The 24,121-nt window shown below is 34.8% G+C and overlaps 3 protein-coding genes across 10 annotated transcripts in view; all 3 read right to left on the reverse strand.

Moving 5' to 3' along the window:
• LOC132605679 (putative pentatricopeptide repeat-containing protein At1g12700, mitochondrial) overlaps nt 1–24,121 on the reverse strand; it is a 96,470-nt gene that overhangs the window by 33,084 nt on the left and 39,265 nt on the right. The window lies entirely within an intron of this gene.
• Nucleotides 1,133–7,479, reverse strand: LOC132605682 (putative pentatricopeptide repeat-containing protein At1g12700, mitochondrial). Of its 5 annotated transcripts, none has more exons than XM_060318863.1 (3): nt 5,534–7,479; nt 4,526–4,586; nt 1,133–2,847 (listed from the first exon to the last, which is right to left on the reverse strand). In XM_060318863.1, the coding sequence occupies exon 1, from the start codon at nt 7,462–7,464 to the stop codon at nt 5,689–5,691; it is 1,776 nt and encodes a 591-aa protein (XP_060174846.1). In that variant the 5' UTR covers nt 7,465–7,479; the 3' UTR covers nt 1,133–2,847; nt 4,526–4,586; nt 5,534–5,688. The 5 variants fall into 5 exon arrangements, with proteins under 5 accessions (XP_060174846.1, XP_060174848.1, XP_060174847.1 ...); XM_060318865.1 differs by having other exon boundaries at nt 4,526–4,641; XM_060318864.1 differs by having other exon boundaries at nt 4,526–5,320.
• On the reverse strand, nt 12,447–23,648 carry LOC132605676 (putative pentatricopeptide repeat-containing protein At1g12700, mitochondrial). Its single transcript, XM_060318843.1, has 2 exons — nt 22,805–23,648; nt 12,447–14,376 (listed from the first exon to the last, which is right to left on the reverse strand). The coding sequence occupies exons 1-2, from the start codon at nt 23,486–23,488 to the stop codon at nt 13,273–13,275; spliced, it is 1,788 nt and encodes a 595-aa protein (XP_060174826.1). The 5' UTR covers nt 23,489–23,648; the 3' UTR covers nt 12,447–13,272.

Genomic DNA, 24,121 nt, shown 5'->3' on the forward strand with positions numbered 1-24,121 from the left:
GCTTAACCACTGAGTCATCCTCACTTGTCGTGGAACTCACATTTAGAGGTATAATTTTATAGTTTTGTTTTTGCTATTTTTGATTTATTTATAAAGTTTGGTGTGACTTTTTGAGGTATAATTTTCGCTACTCTTTTTAATATTTTTTTAGTATCTAGTGTAGTTTTTTGTGTTGCATATTTTAGATTTGATAGGTATTTATATTTTAATTTTTTTTTTAACTTTTTACATCAAATCTAACATGTAGAGTTCGGTAAATATATTACGAAGACTAAGGGGTTGTTGTTTGGTGGAAACAAGTCATCCTAAGATAACTAATTTCGGGATTAGTTATTCCATCTTGCCACAGGAATAAAATAACAGTACAATCTCGGGATAACGAATCTCGAGATTAGTTATACCACTAATTTATCCCAACCAAACGTGGGATAATTTATCCTTATCCCTTTTACCAAACAAGTCCTAAAAGTGTTAATTTTTTACAAACTTGAAGGACCAAAACTGTCAAGTGCATACCTAAGAAAACTATTTTGAACTTGCCCTCAGATATAAGGGATCATTTTTGTCATTTTCTCGGGAGCAAGTGGGTGAAAATATTTGTTCCTATTTAGTCCTTACTAGCTAGAGGCGTTTATCTTCAAGTGGGTGCGTAAAACTTTTTGGCTCGGTGGAAAATAATGATTTCCTTGACTACCTAAAGACCTAAGAGGTATGAGCTTGTGCAATCCTTTGGATAATTTGGGCCATGAGGACAAGTTTGTGTGGAATAGTAAAGTTCTTTTTTCTACTTATGTGCTATCAGAAGCTCTGAATTTCAATGGGAACTTGCATGGTGAAAATGAAGAGGTGACAAGTAGATAACTGGGGAACCTTAGCGTAATTGCCATGTGATGAGGAGGCTACGTGTTCAAACTATGGTGAAAGAACAAGTGGAGGGGAGAGGTATAATGAGTTGGGACGCTTATGTGGCATGCCATGTAGTGTCCATTTCATCAAAATATCAAGGTCACATGAGATTGGGTGTCCACCTAGGACAACCCTATCGAATAAGGGTATGAACCATTTAGGTAATTGCCGAGTATAAGCACAACGAAGGATAAAATTGATCTTTTTTGTATAGTAGAGAGGTAAATTTGGCCCTTTTTCCTTTTTCTTATTAATAAAATCAAACTTGTCCCTTACATAATCATGTAAAAAAATTAATAATACTCCGTGAACTTGCAAAACATCAAAATTCTAGCATCAATCTGGTGCTTATAGAATGCTCTAAACTAATGTTACAATATGAAACACTTGCATATTTAAAGAAATAAAAATGGAAGTAACTAAAGAAGAGAATTTTCAATTAATGCGACCCACTTGCTCCTTTTCTTTCCTTTGCTCCCAGTTAGCTGAATTGATTTTTGCAGGGGATAGTTTGGTCCAACAAAAAAGCATAACAAAAAATAAAATTCTTCTGTTCACAAGGCAAAGTAAAGGCAAGACAATGCAACAAGAGTATATGAGCATACAATTCATAACTTCAAATGCACTTTATTACGATGATAAAGGAGAACTAAAATAACAAGACCAAAGCTGACATTCAAAAGGTAATTTTGTGACAAAACATAAAAGAAATTAGATGTATTTTACACCTATCTAATGATGCCCACAGCCACAGGACTCAAATTAAAATAGACACCTAAATATCTTAAATGAACAACTATGACTAATCTATACATGAAGACATGATCATGGAAAGCTCTACTGCGTTCATCTCACTAACAAATGTTACCAGCATATAATAACACAGTGCTAAAGTATAAGATAAGACATAGGACCCTTTTCCCCCAAGTTTTTCAAATAACAAGCAGAGACTAGAGTACACACTTAAGACACAAACAATTTCAGTAGAGAATTGTTGACAGATTTTGTCTGTCTTCAAAAGAAATTTCTTCTTAACCTAGCAAATTAATAGTAGGCTTCAATATAGTGCTTTCTTTTCTTCTAAAAAGGTAACTCGTGATGCAACTTTGAAGTGCAAGGAAGACGTAACTAGTTGACTCCCAATTTTCTATCGAGACCAAAAAATTTGAATCAGATTCTCTAAAAAAGCACACATATACAGTGAGTAAATTCAACAGACTAGACTATTCCTACAAATACAGAACCGGATATATTAAAGTTTTTGTTATGCATAATGTAAATATGTTAAAAAGGGCAGCCGATGCACCAAGCTCCCATTGTGCATGGAATCCTAAGAAAGAGCTGAACCATGTACAGTAGTATGTACACAGCCTTCCCTTGTATTTTTACAAACATAGGTTGAACCCATGACCTCCGTGTCACACAATGACAACTTTTACCGTTGCGCCTAGGCTTCACTATATAGATACAAATATAAAAAAGGTTATAGCTACAAAAGAGTACACCAGGCAAAGTACAATCATGGAAGGTTGTTCTGAATACGTGTTGACGCGTTTAAAAACCTAAAGAACAAAGTATGAACTAGGATTGAAGATTCTGGCATGACCCACTTTAAACCAGTCATGCTAAAAAATATCTGTCACAAATGGCTATTGTTTTCAGCATTGTGCTAACACAGAAAACATCTTGAGCTTAACTGGAAGAATATGTCAATATTAAACAACTGCTAGTCATAAGCACACTAAACCACAAAAGCAGTTTGGCAGACCCAAGAATGTTGAGATTTAAGGCCATATGATCCATTTATTTCTCGTCACTGTCATGTAATAACCTCCTTGTATGTAAGGCGTTTAAACGGTTGAGCTCATCCCTAAGCTCACTTGCATCGAGACGAACAACATCTCCAACTAACAACAACAAGAATGTGCCTGCTGCAGTTTTCTGGCAAGTGAAATCGTGTCAGAAAAATAGAAAGACAAAACTGAAAGAAAGCTTTGAAGCGTGAAAAATCATTGTCCTTAATAAATATTGGATGTATTCTATTTAGGAGAGTACAAACAAGTCTTTTAGGGATACGATAATGCCAAAGCGTTTACTGCCATCAATAAGCCACTTTCAAGGACAGCGTAATATATAGAGGTTCAAGAAGGCTATTCAAGAAAAAGGTGTATTATTTAATTAACATGTATGCCAGTTAGAATTAAAAACTGAAATTTAAATTTAAGTTTAAGTAAAAATAAAACCTTTTATTTGAAGGTTCGGCTCCACCGTCCAATTACAAGTCCAAGTCATTAGATATATTTATTAAATGACTTGCACTTGGAGTATAAGCGCTAGAATACACAACACAGGTCTCCGTATGAAGTGGCTTCAGAGGTTGTGCAATGACGAAGAATCAATGTGGAACCAATTGATCGGGATAAAAATATGGGATGGGAAACTTCTGGATCACAAAGTTTCCTAACAATTTGTATGAGGAGCAAATTCACATTAAATTGGGAGATGGTAGAAAAATCCTATTCGGCAAAACAAATGGATATGGAACAGGACCACTCAAGGTCAAGGAGCAATTTCCCAGGATTTTCAGCTTTGTAGCTAATCAATGTGCAACAGCAAAATTGTTAAGTCTCCACAAGGATAGACATACCTTCCAAAAGAAAGAAATGAGCTAATTTTTGCAATAGAAATAAGGATGTCAAGGGCTGGAAGCAGAACAGACAAGACCTAATCGAAGGAACACAAATCCAGCGTTTTCCCTAAAAAATCGGGTTACAAGGTATTCTGCCAAAGTAGTAGGCAACATGATATATGGCCTAGAAAATTGATATGAAGAAACAAAGCCCCTTACAAGGTTAAATGCTTTACATGGCCAGCGGCAAGAGAGATGTTTGACATTGCAAGTTTATAGCTCAGGCTTGGTACATGATTTTTTTTTTTTTTTGATTAAGCGCCGGGTGTGTCCAGGTCTCTTTGAGCCCCGACTAATCCCGGGGGTGCACAGGCCCTCGGCAAGGAGTTTCCCGCAAGTGCACCACGGTTAATTCAGGGTTTTACCCCAATCCGATGACCCTCAGAAATTGCTTGGTACATGATTTTGAATGGATTTGAACTGAAGTGGTGCATGTAGGAAACTCAGAACTGCTTGCGAGTTGGAAAAAGGTAGGACTTCAACTAGCTCCAGGACCAATTGTTACACTGCTACCAGCAATTGTCTAGTGGATGGCATGGAGAGAACGGAAACAAAGATACGAAGGCGAAAAAGAGAATATTTATAACTTGTAATATAGATGTAAGAACAAAAATGTACAGGAAGCTGAGAGGCTGATAAGTTTCCTCAGTTCATTTCAACAAACTGAAATTTTTTACTTTTTGTAACTGCACATCCTAAGCACGCCCTAGGTTGCTTCATTTTTTCACCGATCAAAAATATAAAGCATCTAGGGGGTGCTTAAGTCAATTACTTACCAAACAAATATGTCAATTACTCATATAAGGAAACTTGGTGGACTTTCAGAATTAAATTACTCTTAACATTCCACAATGTATTTAAGCTTATCTTCTTGTTTGAAGCAAATACACTTCAAAAAAAAAAAAAGGAAAAGGAAGCAGAGAGTAGTACTTGTTATCAGTTGCATCGCTTGCAGAACTTTAGTTTCTGTTGTGACCATGATGAGCCTGTTCTGCAAACCCACACACAAACAAAATTGACGTCCTGTAATAAAACGCCTCGCGATTCTAGAAACATAGAAGAAATTAGATACGTGCTACTCCTATCTGATATATCCCATAGACGACTAATATCCCTAACGACAAATATGAAGAAGCTACACGTGGACACCATGATCAAGGAAAGCTCAACTGCGTCCATCTCATTAGCTAACATTACCAGCATTATAACACAGTGCTGTAGTATAAGATAAGTCAAGGGTCCCATTTCTTTTCAAACTCTAAATAACAAGTAGAAGATGCACATGAAATTTAAAATACATAAACCAAAATAAGAAACAAGCAATTACAGAGCAATCAAAAAATTCATAAACTTCAAATGCACTTTATAATGTTAAGGAAGGAGAATTGCAAAAAGAGCTACATTGACAACAACTATATGGAGTAGTTGACAACGACTACATGGACTACCATCCTTTTCGAATAAAGATGAAAGATTTGTATACCTTATCAATTTTGAACAAGTTATATTTCAACTCTGGTACTCTTGGATCATATATAAACATCAAAAAATTTATTCTTAAGTATTCTAAATATGGTATTGACCGTTCATATAAGATATAGCATATCAGTGCTTCGGGGAAAAGGATGTTGTTGAACTTGTCAACTCCGGTGCTCCAATTGTGGTTGCTGTTACCAAGACTTCAGAAACTATCAAAAAGATTGTTTCCAAGTAGGTGAATGGCTTCTGACAAAATGGAAAGTAATTTCTAAGTTGTAAGCAGTTGTGATTGACTCTCAAATAGATAGAAAATGATAATACAGGAAGATAACTAATTAGTAGCACTGAAAATGATATTCCTAGACTTATAATGTGAAGGGAAACTCACATTATTTATCATATCAAGAGAGCAGTAAAAGAAGAGTCAAAAAAACAATCAAAATATTGAAAGTGATGTACCTCCTCAATAAGCCAGCCTGGAAAGCGCAAACATCGTTTTAATTGTAATTTCTTCAGCTTGCGTAATTGCAGCGGATACAATTTCTTTTGCAGATAGTAATCCGAAATTGTACCATAGTGATAGTAGAGCCAAATAAACCAAGCGAAAGAAATATTCACTTCTTAGTTTCCGAGTAAAGCTCTGGTATCATGTCAAGAACGGAAGGATTCGCGCTTATAACCTTTACCAGAATCTCAGATGTACTTGCATCAAATGAGAAGCCCCTTCCAGTCATTTCCTTCATGAAAGCTGCCATTTCGCTAATTTTGCTGCACCTGAGAAATCCTTGCACAAGAACGTTGTAAGTGACATTGTTTGGCAAATAACCATTGTCCTCCATTTTTCTAAGCATAGCTTTAGCTTCATCCAACAACCCTTCTCGACAAAATCCATTTATCAAAGTATTGTATATTCTCACATCCGGAAGCAATCCCATTAAAGAAACCTTCTCGAAAATCGCATGAGCTTCATGGAGTTTACCATTTTTGCACAATCCATTAATCACAACACCGTAAAATACAATACTAGTATACTCTATCTCACTTTCCAACTTATTAAACTGTGACATAGCTTCTTCAACAAATCCGTGCTTAAAATAACTATTGAGCAAAGTGCAATGAGTGTATAAATTAGGTATGGGCCCCGTTGACAGCATCTCATCAAAGAATTCTTTTGCAGAGCCAATTCTTCCAACTTCAAATAGACCTTGCAAAATAGTAGTGTAGGTAAAGATATCAGGTTTTAATCCCTTTTGAGAAATTTCATGAAACAATTGCATTGCCTCAACCATTTTCTTTTTCTTACAGGATCCATTTATTAGTATGCTATAGCTAATAATGTCAGGCTCAATGCACTTATCAATCATGATATCAAACATTTTCCTCGCTCTATCAAGTTGACCACACAAACAATATCCATCCATTATCGCATTATAAGTGATCAAATTAGGCTCTACACCTTTATGGGTCATGTGTCTCATTATTTCCATGGCATCTTCAACTTTCCCTTCTTTGCATAGTCCATCTATAAGTATGTTAAAGGTTCTCACATCTGGATAAGTATTAAGGTTCACCATCTCAGCGAACAACATCTTAACCTTTTCCCACCGACCAAGCTTACACAAACCATCAATTAATGAATTATATGTGACTATGTTTGGAGGAATACCTTTCTGCTTCATCTCGTTCAGAAGGCTGATAGCAGCATCTAAGTTTCTATCTTTGCAAAGAGCATCTATCACAATGCTGTAGTTCTTTATGCCGGGCTTAGTGCTCCCTTGTTCCATTAACCGGAGCAAACTCAAAGTCTTCTCAGTATGACCCCTTTTACTAAGCCCATTCATGACGGTTGCATATGTGACTTCGTTGGGCTCACAGATCTTCTCTCTAACCAATTTCTTGAACAATTCAACCGCATCTTTAACCTTATTTTCAGCAAAGATTCCCCTAATTAGGGTGTTAAAGGTGACAACATCAAATGGAATGCCATTCTTCAAGTAAATGGGTAATACCGAAAATGCACAGTCAACACGATGCATAAGGCAATAACTGTTAATCACAATATTCAAGATGGAATTACTAATTGGGATATCCAGTTTCTGCATTTCTCCAAAAAGAGAAACCATAGTAGAATAATGCTTCATAGTTAGTATAGTCTTAAATAATTTAGAGAAACTGATAACTGAAGGAAGAGGCTTCATTCTAACCAATTGATGGAAGAGAGTAACAGCATCATCTAAGCACTTAACATTCTCAATCTTGCTATTTAACCCAAGTTTACCCTTTACTGAAATAGATGTATTATTACGACTTGAATAACAAGCTCTAAATGTAGAAAGGAAAGAGTTAAACGGATTACCATAGCGAGGGAAACGCACAGAAATTATCTTCATCTTCAATGGATAGAGAGAGAGTGTTGCCCTAATTTTAGAAAGTGCCTTAGAACAAAAGGTTTTGACCTTTATAAATTGAATAAACTCATACAAAATCAGAGAAAAACATTCACAATGTAGTCATTAAAAATTCATTTAAGAAAAAATTTATTCTTTCATAGTTTTAATGTTATCTTTTTTATATGAGTTTTTTCAATACGTAGGTCACTTAACCAAATCATATTATAATATTATAGTATTTTAGTATATTTTTATTGTGTCTGATTTATCGTCATTTAAATTTCGCAATTATAAACTTCCGCATGACACCCTGACTATTTCAATGATTCAACAGGTGGTATTAGTGCCAATGGTTAAACCAATGGTTCAACGGGTTGAACACAGGTTCAAGGCGGCCAGTTCTAATCAAGCTGCAATCAATTTCGCGATAATGAAGATTTTGTCCGAAGTACTATATGTGGAGATGAATTTCAACTATATTTTCAACACCCTTGCTGGGCATCTTTAAAAATAAAGCAAAATATTTTTTAAAATAATTTTTAACCAATAATATTTTTAACTTTATTTTTAACCATGGCAAGTAGTGACGAAGATTATGTGAAGAAGATGGATCAAGTTTTTTTAAGAAAATCCATGCCAAATTGGAAGATTTGTTAGGATTTTATCTTGATTTTCTTACCATATTTGGATTTTACCATTTCTTAAAGGAAGGACAAAGAGTTATCATAATTGGTTTTACTTTTTCCAAAAGAAAAATTTTAATATTCCATATTTGGTAAACCTCGTTCTTGGAGGTAAAGGTTTCGACATCTATAAATTGAAAAATCCCTCTCATACAAAAGAAAACACAGAAAAACATCCATAATGCAGTCATTAAAAGAGTTTCGTTTAAAGGGAGATATATTCTCTCGTAGTTTTAATGTTTTCTTTTTTATATGAGTTTTTTCAATACGTAGGTCACTTGACCAAATCATATTATAATATTATAACTTTTTAGTATATTGTTGTTGTTGTCTGGTTTATCGTCGTTCAAGGTTTGCAATTATAAGCTTTCGCATAACGCCCTGATTATTTCCATCCTAACAATCTAAACACTTGACGTTCTCAAAATTGATATTTACTGCTAGTTAACCCGAAGTATTTGTATGGCTTGAAGAGTAACCTCTAATAATTGTAGTATCCGAACCCAAATTGGAAGTAGCAAAGAAAGAGATGGAAGGAATACCATTGCACAGAGAAATTCTATTCATCTTCTAAGGCGTAAGTGTTGCTATATCTCTAAGGCGTAAGATGATACAGAGTACAATCGTTTCGAATTCCAACGACAATTCGTCAAGTACCGGTGAACATTTTTTTTAAAAAAAAAAAATCAAAGGTAAGAATATATTATTAATAAGTGCCAAATAGGTACATCAGAGAGGAGTACAAAAGATCTAACAATGAGTCAGATACAACATTCTTCCAACACCAGTTGTGTGAGTGCTCGTTGTCCCTTGATGAAGACTGCTCGTACCAGCTGCTTAGTGCAAGTTTATAGCATCCCGGCATTGACCCATTGGACACCAAAAATAATGCGAAACATTGTTCAGATCTGTCTAGTGAAGGTGCAAGGAAGCAGTAGATGATTTACTAATTCATTGGCACTTTCACACAGAAAGCATCTGCTCTAAAAAACAAGCTCTGTGAGTGCTGATACAAGTGAAACAGGTGGCTCTTGGGGGTGCAATTGTCGTCCAAATATATTCTCCATTGCCAGACCTTTTGAAGGCCTCCCATATTCCCCAAAGATTTTTATAAGTTTCGAACGAGTTCCCCAAAACATGTGGCTTTTGGGGGTGCAATTGTCTACCATATTCCCCAAAAGATTTCTATAACTACTTTGACAATAAACTTGCCATCTTTCTGAAATTTCCACCACAGTGAGTAGGCAACCTGATACGAAACTGGCTGTCTTTAGTACAATCATCAATGAGAAACAAAACATCACAACTGAAATTCAAAAGATTCTAGAGACGAGGTTAATTTTTTGATAGAACGTGATCACATTGATAAACTAAAGAGAGAAGTAATTGGATATATGTTACATTGTTACTCCTATCTTATAGTGTCCACAGGATTCCATATTTCATAGACACAAAATGTCTTTAATGACAGCTATGACAAAGCTACACATGCAGATATGATCATAGAACAATTTCAAAATTCAAAAACTAGTACAGAAAGCAAAGAGGTCACATCACCAACTTGAAAAGCCAGTCAACAAGGAACTGTTATCTTTTCCAGCAAGCGACTTCTTTTCCCCAGTATCCAAATCCACCATGGTCCTAACATTATGGTGTGTCATATGCATCTAAGCAATCAATCAGTTATCTCAAATTCTCGCTACAGAAGCAACATCACATAAGTGATACATAAATGCACATTCACTCTATGTAAAGTCAATGGTGAGATGCAAAGTCATTCTAGAACATCATTCTTAAGTACTTCTCCATGAAATATGATTGCTTGGGGTTAGACAGATACAATTCAAATTTGGCTACAACAGAAGCCTAAATCTTGCTCTAAAGACACCCACAAAAGATCCACCAAATCTCGAAGCTAAGTAGTGGATTAAGATAACATCTGGGAAAATATTCAACAAGAAGATGCAAAATTTTAGATAATGCTTTTCAATCCAAAAATGAAAAATAAAGCTAATATCTTATAGAGAATTTTTTGGTTTTTTTGGTAGAACTGTTCTCCTTCTGAATACTGTGATTAACTCAATAAGGTCCACTATTAACCCTATGATTTTAAACTTTGTTGCGAAATCCAACATCAAATTACTGAAACCCTAATCTCTAATATTAAGAGATTTTGATGTAATAAGAAAGATTACGTCAATACTAACAGATAACAGAGAAGTAATTAGATATATGTTACATTGTTACTCCTATCTTATAGTGTCCACAACTAAAGAGAGAAGTAATTGGATATATGTTATATTGTTACTCCTATCTTATAGTGTCCACAGTATTCATATTTCATACACAACAAAATATCTTTAATGAGAGTTATGACAATGCCACACATGCAGATGATCATAGAACAATTTCAAAATTCAAAAACAAGTACAGAAAGCAAAGAGGTCACATCACCAACTCGAAAAGCAGTCAAGAAGAAGCTGATATCTTTTATAAGTGGTTGATACCTCATTCTCTAATAATTCCAGCAAGTGACTTGTTTTCCCCATTATCCAAAACCACCATGGTCGTAACATTATGGTGTATCATCTGCATCTAAGCATTCAATCAGTTATCTCAAATTCTCGCTACAGAAGCAACATCACATAAGTGATACATAAATGCAAATTCACTCTATGCAAAGTCATTTTAGAGCACCATTCTTGAGTACTTCTCCACGAAATATGATTGCTTGAGTTTAGACAGATAAAAGTTTAAATTTGGCCACAACAAAAGCCTAAATCTTGCTCTAAAGACCCCCACGAAGGATCCACCAAATCTCAAAGCTAAGTAGTGGATTAAGATAACATCTGGGAAAATATTCAACAAGAAGATGCAAAATTTTAGATAATGCTTTTCAATCCAAAAATGAAAAATAAAGCTAATATCTTATAGAGAATTTTTTTTTTTTGGGTAGAACTGTTCTCCTTCTGAATACTGTGATTAACTCAATAAGGTCCACTATTAACCCTATGATTTTAAACTTTGTTGCGAAATCCAACATCAAATTACTGAAACCCTAATCTCTAATATTAAGAGATTTTGATGTAATAAGAAAGATTACATCATTACTAAAATGAAAAACTCTAGCCAAATGAACAGTAGCAAATGAAAAAGACTCCAAACGTGTTGCCCTGTCCACCTCGGTCATAATAGCAAGTAATGCACTTCTTTAGACATATTAAAAACAGTTACTAAAATCTAGGGCTTTAAAATAGAATAACCACACATTTATCTTTGAACCATTAGAGATGCACTGGACAATTCGGTTCATCTGCAAATTATCGCGAAGTCAAATATTTATTCTCTAGTTTGGACAGTATGACAACCTTTTCATAAGTCTGAATAAAAGGACACGAAATGAGTAGTAGTTACACAGTTTTTCAGTTATGAGCAATTTCAAGGTTTACACAATGACCACACCTGCAAAAGGTAAAGCTTAAATTAGAGATGCAACAGATAAAATGCAATATATGCTCACTCCTATCTAATAGTATCCACAAGATTCAATATCCCCTAGACAAGTAATATCCTCAACGACAACTATGACAAAGCTACACATGGACACATGATCATGGAAAGCTTAAAGTCACCAGCATTATAACATGGGTATAAGATAAGACACAGGTCTCTCTTCCCCCAATTCTTAAAATAACAAGAAGATTTACACTTAAAATGTGTATGCTAACTATTACAGTAGAGAATTTCAAACAGACGTATGTCTTAAAAAGAAATTCCTCTCCTCCATGTTCTAAGTTAGTTGACAATAACTCTATGGAGTGTGACCCTTTTCGAATAGCAATGACAATGTATAACCTATCAATTTTGAACAAGTTCTATTCAACAAAGAATATTCTAGATATGGTGTTTACCGTTCATCTATAGTATAGAATATCAATGTTCATACTATATGTTTCAGGCACAGAAGGATGAAGTTGACCTATCAGCAGTTGTACACCCCCCCCCCCCCCCCCCCGCCATTATCAAACACCTTATAGTGTTGTTCCTTTTTATGCATTTTATTGAGGAAAAGGTGAGTTAATGATATATTTTTTTTTTTTTAATAATGAAAAACAAAACTGAAGACATGGAAAGAATGTTCTTATGATCTGATTAATTCACTACCAGTTTTCCATTTTAGGTACATAAATTTAAATTTTCACAACTAAACTCCCACTATATGAATTATATTCCTATACTCCAGTAATCCCAAGCTCTGGTATAAAACCCAAACCTGGTTCATCTCTGTTCACAAACAACCGCATACCACAGTTTACCCATTAACTGCTACCATGAACAAGATGATCTGCCCTGAGGAAAAAACTACAAATGAAAAAAACCTCTACTTGATTACTGAAAGCTCTTGCATATCAAGATGTTTTGCCTCGATAAAGGTAACAAAACACATTTGATGACATATGGAGTTACTCATATGCAATCTTGAGAGAGAAGTCCAGCTCATATAGTTGTTCATTATGCATGAGACCAGGCTCAGAAATTAGTTTCAATTAGATATAGATGCAACTCTTGTCATTTTGAAACACATATAATTGCTCCTGAGGAAGCACTCAAGCTACAGCTTCTGACTACCAGCTTCCCACTTAAGACTGAAACTCTGCCAATGGGACATAGAAATTTCAGCAGTGCACAAAATTTCCAGATCCACAAATGAGGGATAAAACTAACATCTCAGGGCACTAAGATTCTACAGGGGATAGGAAAAAACAAGATGGTTGTGTCGAGCTATTGACCATCAAAACTTTCACTTTTTAAAGAGGTACCACAGTTAGATTTTGATTTTCCTACTGAAGATAGCAATGTCAGGATGTTGATGTTACCAAGACTTTAGAAATAGAACTTACCTATCAATTCCAAAATCAAGTGAATGACTTGTGATAAGCCACTTCAAACTTACCACGGAGCATAAAATTCAACCAAAACATCCTTGGTCCCTTCTAGCACAATTTCGTCAAAGTTATCTGGAGATAGTATAAGGAGAACCTCGGAGTAGCAGTAAACTTCTCTTTGTGTGACCTATAGATACAATAGTGGCAGCATAGGCAAATAAACAATGCGAAAGAAATATTCACTTCTTATTTTTCGAGTGAAGCTCTGGTATCATGTCAAGGACGGAAGGATTCACACTTATAACCTTTACTAGTATCTCAGACGTAGTTGCATCAAATGAGAAGCCCCTTCCCGTCATTTCCTTCATAAAAGTTGTCATTCCACTAATTTTGTTACACCTGAGAAATCCTTGCACAAAGACATTGTAAGTCACATTGTTCGGCAAACAACCGTTGTCCTCCATTTTTCTTAGCATATCTTTAGCTTCATCTAACAAACCTTCTAGACAAAATCCATTTATCATTGTATTATATGTAATCACATTTGGAAGCAATCCAATTGAAGAAAGCTTCTCAAAGGTAGCACGAGCTTTGTCGACTTTACCATTTTTGCACAATCCATTAATGACAACATTGTAAAATTCATTACTAGCATATTCTATCTTTTTTTCCAACTTATTAACGAACGACATTGCTTCTTCAACAAGTCCATACTTAAAATAACCATTGAGCAACGTGACATGAGTGTATAGATTAGGATCGGGCCCCGCAGACAACATCTCATCATAAATTTTTCTAGCAGATACAATTCTTCCAACTTCAAATAGACCTTGTAAGATAGTAGTGTAGGTAAAGATATCAGGTTTTAATCCCTTTTGAGAAATTTCATGAAACAATTGCATTGCCTCGGTCAATTTCTTTTTCTTACAGTATCCATTTATTAGTACGCCATAGCTAATAATGCTAGGTTCAATATTCTTATCTATCATGAAATCAAAAACCCTCCTCGCTCTATCCAGTTGACCACGTAAACAATATCCGTCCATTATCGCATTGTAGGTGATCACATCAGGCTCTACACCTTTATGGGTCATGTGTCTCATTACTTCCTCGGCATCTTCAACTTTCCCTTCTTTGCATACTCCATCTATAAGTATGTTAAAGGTACGCACATTTGGATAAAGATTAAAGTTCACCATCTTAGAGAACAAAGTCTTAACCTTTTCCCATTGACAAAGCTTACAAAAACCATCAATTAATGAATTATAAGTGATTATGTCCGGAGGAATGCCTTTCTGCTTCATCTCATTCAAAAGGCTGATGGCAGCATCTAAGTTTCTATCACGATGTTGTAGTTCTTTATGTTGGGCTTAGTATTCCCTTGTTCCATTAACCGGAGCAAACTCAAAGTCTTATCTGTATGGCCCCTTTTGCTGAGTCCATTCATGACAGTTGCATATGTGAATTCGTTGGGCACACAAATCTTCTCTCTAACCAACTTTTTGAACAATTCAACCGCATCTTTAACCTTATTTTCAGCAAAGATTCCCCTAATTAGGGTGTTAAAGGTGACAACATTAAATGGAATGCCATTCTTCAAGTAAATGGGTAATACCGAAAATGCACAGTCAACACCATGCATCAGGCAATAATTGTTAATCACGCTATTCAAGATGACTCCGTCAATTGGGGTACCCAATTTCTGCATTTCTCCAAAAAGAGAAATCACAGCAGACTAATGCTTCATAGTTAGTATAGTCTTAAACAATTTAGAGAAACTGACAACTGAAGGAAGAGGCTTCATTCTAACCATTTGATGGAAGAGAGTAACAACATCATCTAAACACTTAATATTCTCAATCTTGCTATTTAACCCAAGTTTACCCTTCACTGAATTTGAAGGGTTATTATGATTTGAAGAATAAGCTCTAAATGTAGCAAGGAAAGAGTTAAACGGATTACCATAGCGAGGGAAACGGATAAACTATGTTTTTTTTCCGTGTTTGAAAGTTAAAATGTTAGAATTGATTTGCATTTCATAATAGCTTTTATTTCATTATATTGTTTATACTTGTAAAATTATGTTATATATAATTACAAGTTATAAGCGGTGTATAATGGATTGCTTTAATCATTTTTTTGTGAGGATCAACGCGCGCGCGCGCGCACATATATATATATATATATATATATATATATATATATAGTTTTCTTTTATTTTTTATGTAATTTTACCTATTTAAAAATATTTATTGTAATTATATTATTTTAAGAAATACTAAAAATTAAATACCCATGGGGCTTACGCCCCGTGCCTCGAGGCTTACGCCTCGTCGAGGCGTATGTAAAACGCCCCGCCTTACGCCCCCGCCTTTTAAAACACTAAGTTTCACTAATTTCTTTATTTTTTATTGTTCCTGTCAAATCTAAAAAACATGATTCAGCAAATATATGAGGGAGACTAAAGTATTACTTTTTGGCAAACTTAAAGCACTAAGATGTTATATACATATACTCAAGGGACTAATTTAGTCATTTTCTCATTTGCTCCTTGAACGCACTTCCTCTGCCTAATTTTGTTCTAAGGCACTTTCTAAAATTAGGGCAATCCGTTTTTAACTTTCAAACACGGAAAAAAACATAGTTTCTTAAAACACTATTACTATCATACTATTCATTTTATCTCCCTATAAGCAAATAATTAATAAAATTTATCAATATTACAATTAAAACATAACTTCTTCATGAATAAAAAATAAAATTATATGATAATTCTGATACATAGTACTTATGACCAATGACAAGTGAAAATATACAATTCCGCTATGTGTTTTTTTTTTTTTTTTTTAAATTAAGTGATATTCACCCTCACGATGTTCTCAAATATTAAATATCCAATACTACGACTTGTTACATGAGTTACCCCCAATCTTCTATTTCTATAGATGAAAAACTATTAAGTATCATTATTTTATTAAACAATTATGAGGGTGAATGATTTTAATTAAGGAATTTAAAATATAATTGTCACACCCCATTTTAACCGGGTCGATTTAGGAGTATGACGTATTGGTGATTCCTGTTTATTTATTTAAGGAGTCGCCACCTAATTAATTAAACGGTGAATTAGGACACCTAGAGATTAACTAAGGCGAAGTTAAAACTAAACCCCAATTAATAGTCTGCGTAACCAATATGATTCTAGGTAAGGGCTCTATATTATCCTAAAGGGAAGGGGTTAGGCATCCTTTAGAATCCGTTAACTTACGATTATCCGACCAAACTTAGGTTAATTAATTAAGATTAGATGTAATGCTTAAATCTTAAGAAAATAGGTTGTAAATGTTATTAAGGTTTTTAAAGGAAAACATAATAATGTTATTTAAACTAACTTGATGAAATACATAGTAGTCCACTTAAAAATAAAACTTATGAAGGTTGTTAAGCTTTAAATAATAATTTTATTTAAAAAACGAAAACTTGCAAAGTATAATGATTTGCATATAAATAGAAACTTTTAAATAAGACTTAACCGATTTAATCTTAGAACAAAATTATATTGTATAAATATAGTGGTGTAGAAAACCTAGACTTATTTTGAATAGGATGTAAAAAATAGATGAGTTTGCTTTCTCTTATACTAATTCTATTTGACTACATTTGGTTTAAAACATGTATGATTAAAAGAATCTTGGAACAAAGTTTATAAGATATACTTAAGTTGCTATTTAGTGACGTTTTGAAATTTTAAGATAGTAAGAATAAAATATGATTCCTTTTAACTTAACATGTATAGTCATGACATTTTGCGGATCAATTATTCCAAATAAATATTAGACCTTATAAATAGTTTTAACATGAAAGGAAGAGAATAACTTATGAAATTAATTATTAGTCCTCCTAACTACCCAACACTAAAACTAAACCTACTAATTCATCTGAGGTTCATCTAAATTAAGAAAATAAAAAACAAAATAAAGAGTTAGTCATGCAATACAAATTAAATGCACAAAAATAAAATAGACGAGGCAAATAAGTTAAACGGGCTCAGCCCATTTAGGACTGCTGGACCCAGCTGCTGTTGGGAAGAATAGACTCGGCCCATTTGTAAACTATTGCGGTTTGCCTGGGCCAACAGCCCAATATTTTGTTTCCTTTGCTGCGGACACAACTGGATAGAAAAAGGGGGAAATGATGTTCTGTAGGACCTTGGCCCAACATCGAATGCGGAAGATGAATCCCTCGGATTCATATGCGAAAGCCATGCATAAGCGAAAGGAAAAGGATTAGCATCTGATCGACGAAGATATGAAAATACAAATTCAACATGTCGGAAAAAATATATATATATATTCAAACTGATCAGTAGGTTGTGTACAGTTTGTGTATATTTAATGCATTTCAATGAAGGTATACCAGTAATATACACGTGTATATATGATTCAAGCACGACAAGTCACAGTACAAGCGAGGCGATACTCGGACGTATACAAAATTTCAGACAGCCATGTATCGTGTGTGTCTTAATCTATATGAACATCTTGAATGTATCTAAATAACTGCCAGTTTTATAGCCTACGATAATACCTAAATCAACATTTCAGTTTCATTACTTATAGAGGTAAACAAGCAGAACACAACACATTTTTTATGCCATAGATAAGGAGACAGCAGTTACGGACAGACTGTTTTTTTTTTCTTTCAAACTAGATCTTAACTAGTCTGCACCAGATAAAAAAAAGATATACCCAGAACTAAGAGTATGAGGATTATTTATCCTGAATCCTGGGACTGGCAGCTAAACAAACTATATTGAAACAATAATGAGTAAAGGGAAGAAGTCTCATAACAGGCATGTAATGGATAAGTATTCGACTTGGATCATGCTCAAAAGATGTGCTGGACTGATTTATTTTTTAAGATTTGGCTAAACTGATACTTTGTCAGTGGAGCTTCCTCTTTCACCTAATGCAGATTATAACAAAAGCAAATTCCCTTATCTTTAGCGTACTCCTCACTTTTACTGATTCAAATATAAGAAGATGGGGCATCTATTCATATCTTGAATATTTTAAAGGAAAAGGACAGAACCAAAGGGGTTTGAAGACACCAGTATTTGTCTAAATTCAAAGGTGAGTTGCTATTAGGTTGGTACTAAGCTGTTCCTCCAAGCACATCATATCCATGATTAGTTAAACAGTAAACTGATCCCTTATGGATGAATCTTAATCCTTATAGACACTATGTGAATGCAATTAATAGGTCTCGACATACACAAAGACTGAGTTCATCAAACTAAACTAGATTACTATATGGAGACTAAACCAATTAACCATACGCAGCCAACCAATCAACAGCCGAAAATAAGCTAACAATGGTGATTCTAACAGCAAGACCATTATTGATAATAACAACACTAGTTATTGCTAGCTAGGCTAATTCAGAACCAAGGCAGAAAACAATACTTCAAAGCTGGAGAGGACCTGGAAATTAACATGAAGGCGCACGACACAATAAATCTTTAATAAATTTGAACAGAATTGGAGCTAAATACCAAAACAAGTCAGCAATACCACAGGGCTAAAAATGACAACAGGTAAGGGAAGACTGCACCATGTTACTAACTGCAGAATCCTAACAGACTCACAATGTTCCCCTTTAAACACATAAAACTTGTGATCATATGAGAGGGAAAACAGGGGAGCCAAGTTCTTCAATTCCATAACTAGAAGTTGATCATTTAAATAGATATGTCATATTACATTAAAAGAGTGTATAGATAACACCAAGTTTTCTACTGATTAAAGTTCAAAACAAACAAACAAGATTCTTAACACTAATCATAAGTCTTGCTATATTTTAATCAAGCAGAAACAAAAACACAACTTAGTGTAACAGAACCAAAGGAAGAATACAGGCTAAGATGAAGAAAATGATATTACCTTCTTTGGGTGCAGCGAAGTGGGTGCGAGTCTTCGATTTACCCTCGAACACTACCAAATTAGAGATTGCGATGCTCGAATTTGCAACAACACCGAACAGAACGAAAAATCGTCTGAGTATTTTGATTCGATATTTTGCGAAATTGGGACAACTAAACAAAAATTTCACAGGGAATTTCTTGAATTGAAAGAGAATCGGCCCTCTCGACCTTTTCTCAATCTAAAAAAAATCCCCCCTTTTAATCACTCAAAATCCTCCTCTTTTCGATGCTCAAAAAATGAGAAAAAAATCAAATAAAATAAAAGACGCGTGGGGAACAAGATGTGAAGGTGTGGTGCGGGTGTCAGTGATGTTGTGGAAGTCACAAGGGGATATGGGTGTGGTGGAGATGGTGGTCACGTGGTGCGACAGGGGTGTCGGTGATGTTGGGTGTCAGTCATGAAGTGGAAGTCACGTGGGGTATGGGATAGTGAAGCGTGGGGATAGTGGGGGTATGGGGTAGTGGAGGCGACGATGGTGGTTGGCGGAGGTGGCGACGGTGGGTGACGAAGATGACGACGGGGAAAGGGGAGGGGAGCGATGGAGGTGCGGCGGAGGTATGGAGGAAAGTGATGGGGAAACCCTAAAAGGGTTTCCTTATTCAGCTGAAAAATGAATTGGACCCGGTCCATTTGTGGACCGGGTCAAATTTTAGATTGGGTATTAAAAGAACGGACTAGTAAATTAAACATGGATTATTCTAAAAATTGAGATCAGAGATATGGGCTAGTCCAAAAATATTTAGGAGTTAATCGGACTTTGATTTGGGGTCCGGTAAGTCAAAATACGGACTAAGTGCAAAAAATAGTTTGGCTTCTAAATTTAAATAAAAGACCAGTTTAAACAATTTGTGTTAAATATTGCTCAATATAAAATATGCGATCATTAATGCTCAGATAAAAATGGCGTCGTAATAGCCGTGTAATAATATTTCGAAAATCTACAGTAAAATAAATACCATTATTTAATTATGCAAAGATAAAATGCGATGTGTGTGCGTAAGCTGGCAAAAATGTCGAAAATGATAAAATTACGAATTATAATAATAATAATGATAATAAATGATGATGATGAAGGCTAGTAACTGTAACAGAATAATGAAACGCTGGTATTGATATGAGGCTAATAATTATAAAAAAATATAAATATTTTTATTTTTATTTTCCAAAAATATTAGAAGCGCAAATAGGTATTTTGGCAGAGAGACGGGACAAAATTGGGTGTCAACAATAATTTGTGTAAGAACTGTTAGGCGAGCCCTGGGCGTTGGGCGTTAGGCGTGTTTAGGGCGTACGGTTGGGCGCTTAGGGCGTAAGCCTCATAGGAACTAAGCCCCGCACCTTAGCACCAGGGCGTTTTGCCACTGCCCTGCCCCGAGGCGAGCCCCGGGGCGAGTCCTAACACTGCCTTTTAAAACAATGGTAAAACTCACATTTAGAGGTATAATTTTATAGTTTATTTTTGTTGCTATTTTTGATTTATTTATAAAGTTTGGTGCGGCTTTTTGAGGTATAATTTTCGCTACTTTTTTAATATTTTTTTAGTATCTAGTGTAGTTTTTTTTTGTTGCATATTTTAGGATTTGATAGGTATTTATAGTTTAATCCTTTTTTTTTTTTTTTAACTTTTTACATCAAATCTAACATGTAGAATTCGGTAAACATATTACGAAGACTAAGGGGTTGTTTGGTTGGAAACAAGTCATCCCAAGATAACTAATTCTGGGATTAGTTATTCCATCTTCCCACGGGAATAAAATAACAGTACAATACCGGGATAATGAATCTCGAGATTAGTTATAACATCATTTTATCTCAACCAAACGTGAAATAATTTATCCTTATCCCTTTTACCAAACGAGCCCTAAAAGTGTTAACTTTTGGCAAACTTGAAGGACCACTGTCAAGTACATACCTAAGAAACTATTTTGAACTTGCCCTTAGATATAAGGGACAATTTTTGTCATTTTCTCGGGAGCAAGTGGGTAAACATATTTGTTCCTACTTAGTCCTTACTAGCTAGAGGCGTTTATCTTCAAGTGGGTGCGTAAATTTTTTGGCTCGGTGGAAAATAATGTGTTCCTTGACTGCCTAAAGACCTAAGAGGTGTTGGCTTGTATAATCCTTTGGATAATTTGGGCCATGAGGAACAAGTTTGCGTGGAATAATAAAGTTCTTTCTCCTACTTATGTGTTATCAGAAGCTCTGAATTTCAGTGGGTGCATGGTGAAAATGAAGAGGTGACAAGTAGATAGCTGGGGAGCCTTGGTGTAATTGCCATGTGATGAGGAAGTTACGTGTTCAAGCCATGGTGAAAGAACAAGTGGAGGGGAGAGGTATAATATCACGTGACGTTCATTTCATCAAAATATCAATGCCACATGAGATTGGGTGTCCACCTAGGACAACCCTAACCAAGAAGGGTACGAACCATTTAGGTAATTGCCGAGTATATGCACGATGAAGGATAAAATTGATCCTTTTTGTATAGTAGAGAGGTAAATTTTGCCCTTTTCCCCTTTTCTTATTAATAAAATCAAAACTGTCCCTTACATAATCATGTAAAAAATTTAACAATACTCGGTGAACTTGCAAAACATCAAAATTCTAGCATCAATCTGGTGCTTATAGAATGCTCTAAACTAATGTTACAATATGAAACTCTTGCATATTGAAACAAATAAAAATGTAAAAAATAAATGCTCTGTCAGTTGCAATTTTCTTATATTAATTTGATGATGAAAAAAATACTATCTTAAAATGCTGGTTAAAGTCTATGTAATTTAACTCTCGAGAAGCGAAACGTGATAAATAAAAGTGAACTGAGGAAGTCGTTAACTTTTCACCTACATGTGAATTAAACTAATAATAAATGCTTTTAATCCACCACAATCTCAAAAGGCCCCAAATTTTAGGTGATAGCTCATGCACGATAATTCTAAGTTTATGAATTTAGGTATTGATAGAAACGTTTACTCGTATTATTTAGTAAAAATTAGGTGGAGTGCCCGGTTTTTGAGACGGCAATCAATGTTTACCACCATTTGAAATATAATTAAGGAACATCCACATTTTAATCCAGTATTGCATGTGGAAAAAAAATACAACCACCTAAAATACAAACAGTTCCATCATATGGTGCTTGAGTTCGAGATACTGACAAATGAACTTCAAAACACTACCACCGAAACTTGAAAATTTTCTATATGTGAAATTCCCACACAATATGTTGGAGTTCCAAAAGTTCTTGTTGTGTCGGACTTTATTGATTTGTTCACACTCACAAGACATAATAGGTTTCACGACCATCAAGGCTCCAACATTTTGCTGTGTTATCTCCATTGAAGCAACCAATCAGTCATCCGAAAACTTAACAGAGGCAATATTACGTAAGGGTGCATATGTAATTTCTAGTTGAGGAGTAAAAGGAATTGTTGCCACAGGCAGAGACTTTTCAATATACTCTAATTGAGAAACCAACACCAAGACGCATCCAATGCCACAAAAATGATGCATATATACTCCGTATTAACAGTATTGACCCTTTAAAACTAGACGAGACACCTATTTTGTTTAAACAAAATACCACATTAAACACCAGCCAGTTATAAGCACATTAAACTGGAAAATTATTGCAGTAGGCCACATCAAGAGGCGCAGACCAATATATACTAGAAAAACCAAGCATGCAAAAGTGCTTGATCATTTATTTATACGTCAATATGTCTGGAGGAATGCCTTTCTGCTTCATCTCATTCAAAAGGTTCGTAGCAGCATCTAAGTTTCCATCTTTGCAAAGGGCATCAACAACAATGTTGTAGTTATAGATGTTGGGCTTAGTGTTCTCTTGTTCCACTAGTCGGAGCAAACTCAAAGTCTTCTCAGTATGACCTGTTTTACTGAGCCCATTCATGACGGTTGCATACATGACTTCGTTGGGCTCACAAATCTTCTCTCTCACCAATTTTTTGAACAACTCAACTGCATCTTTGACCTTATTTTCAGCAAAGATTCCCCTTATTAGAGTGGTAAAGGTGATATTATCAAATGGAATGCCATTCTTCAAGTAAATGGGTAAAACCGAAAACGCACAATCAGCACGACGCATCAGGCAGTAACTGTTAATCACATTACTCAAGATGGAATTACTAATTGGGATATCCTTTTTCTGCATTTCTCGAAAAAGAGAAACCACAGCAGAATAATGCTTCATAGTTAGTATAGTCTTAAACAATTTAGAGAAACTGACAACTGAAGGAAGATGCTTCATTCTAACCAATTGATGGAAGAGAGTAACAGCATCATCAAAACACTTAACATTCTCAATCTTGGTATTTAACCCAAGTTTACCCTTTGCATAAATGGATGTATTACTATGAGTTGAATAATAAACTGTAATTGCAGAACAAGAATGGGAAACATCAAAGAAAGAGAATAAGGGAATAATACCATTTCGCAGAGAGATTATCTTCATCTTCAGTGAGTGAGAGAGTATTGCCCTAATTTTGGAACAATTTTGAGGGAGTGTGTACAGAGGGCAAATGAGATAATGACGAAATTAGTCCCTTATGTTTTACGGTAGGTTCAAAATAATCCCGTGAGTAGGCATCTAACAGTTTCTGTGCTTTGAGTTTGCCAAAATGTAACGCTTTTGGTCTTCCCCAAATACTGCTGAATCATTTACTTTACATTTGACAGGAACTAAAAGATTAAAAAAAATTAACGGAAACAAACATTTAGAGATACAATTTTTATATATTTTTTTCATTTTTGATTTATTTCTAAAGTTTGATGCGGCTTTTTAAGGTGTAATTTCTATTTTTTGTGTTACATATTTTAGGATTTGACAGGACTTTAGAAGTGTACATCCTTCGCTGCGTGTATTTAACTGTATTTTTGTTGTTTGTAAACAATTTTCTACTACATACAGTGTATTCTTTAATGGATTAGAGTACATTCTCCATTTTTTTTAGTATAAATACTGTGTATTTTGCATTTCTCCAGAAAGTCGATCGGATTTGATTGTATTCTCCATTTTTAAATATGGTGTATTTATACTTTCGGCAAAGATTTGAACGGATTTGATTGTATTCTTCATTTTTTTAGT

Source organism: Lycium barbarum, chromosome 8 (genome assembly GCF_019175385.1).
Source record: "Lycium barbarum isolate Lr01 chromosome 8, ASM1917538v2, whole genome shotgun sequence".
Lineage (NCBI taxonomy): Eukaryota > Viridiplantae > Streptophyta > Magnoliopsida > Solanales > Solanaceae > Lycium > Lycium barbarum.

Excerpts from the sequence above, each read along its gene's own strand:
- LOC132605676 (XM_060318843.1), bottom strand. The coding sequence starts at position 23,488 with ATGAAGATAATCTCTCTGCGAAATGGTATTATTCCCTTATTCTCTTTC. Across the intron at positions 14,377-22,804 it reads TTGTTGATGCCCTTTGCAAA|GATAGAAACTTAGATGCTGC; the intron begins GATGGAAACTTA and ends CTACAACATCGT.
- LOC132605682 (XM_060318866.1), bottom strand. The coding sequence starts at position 7,464 with ATGAAGATAATTTCTGTGCGTTTCCCTCGCTATGGTAATCCGTTTAAC.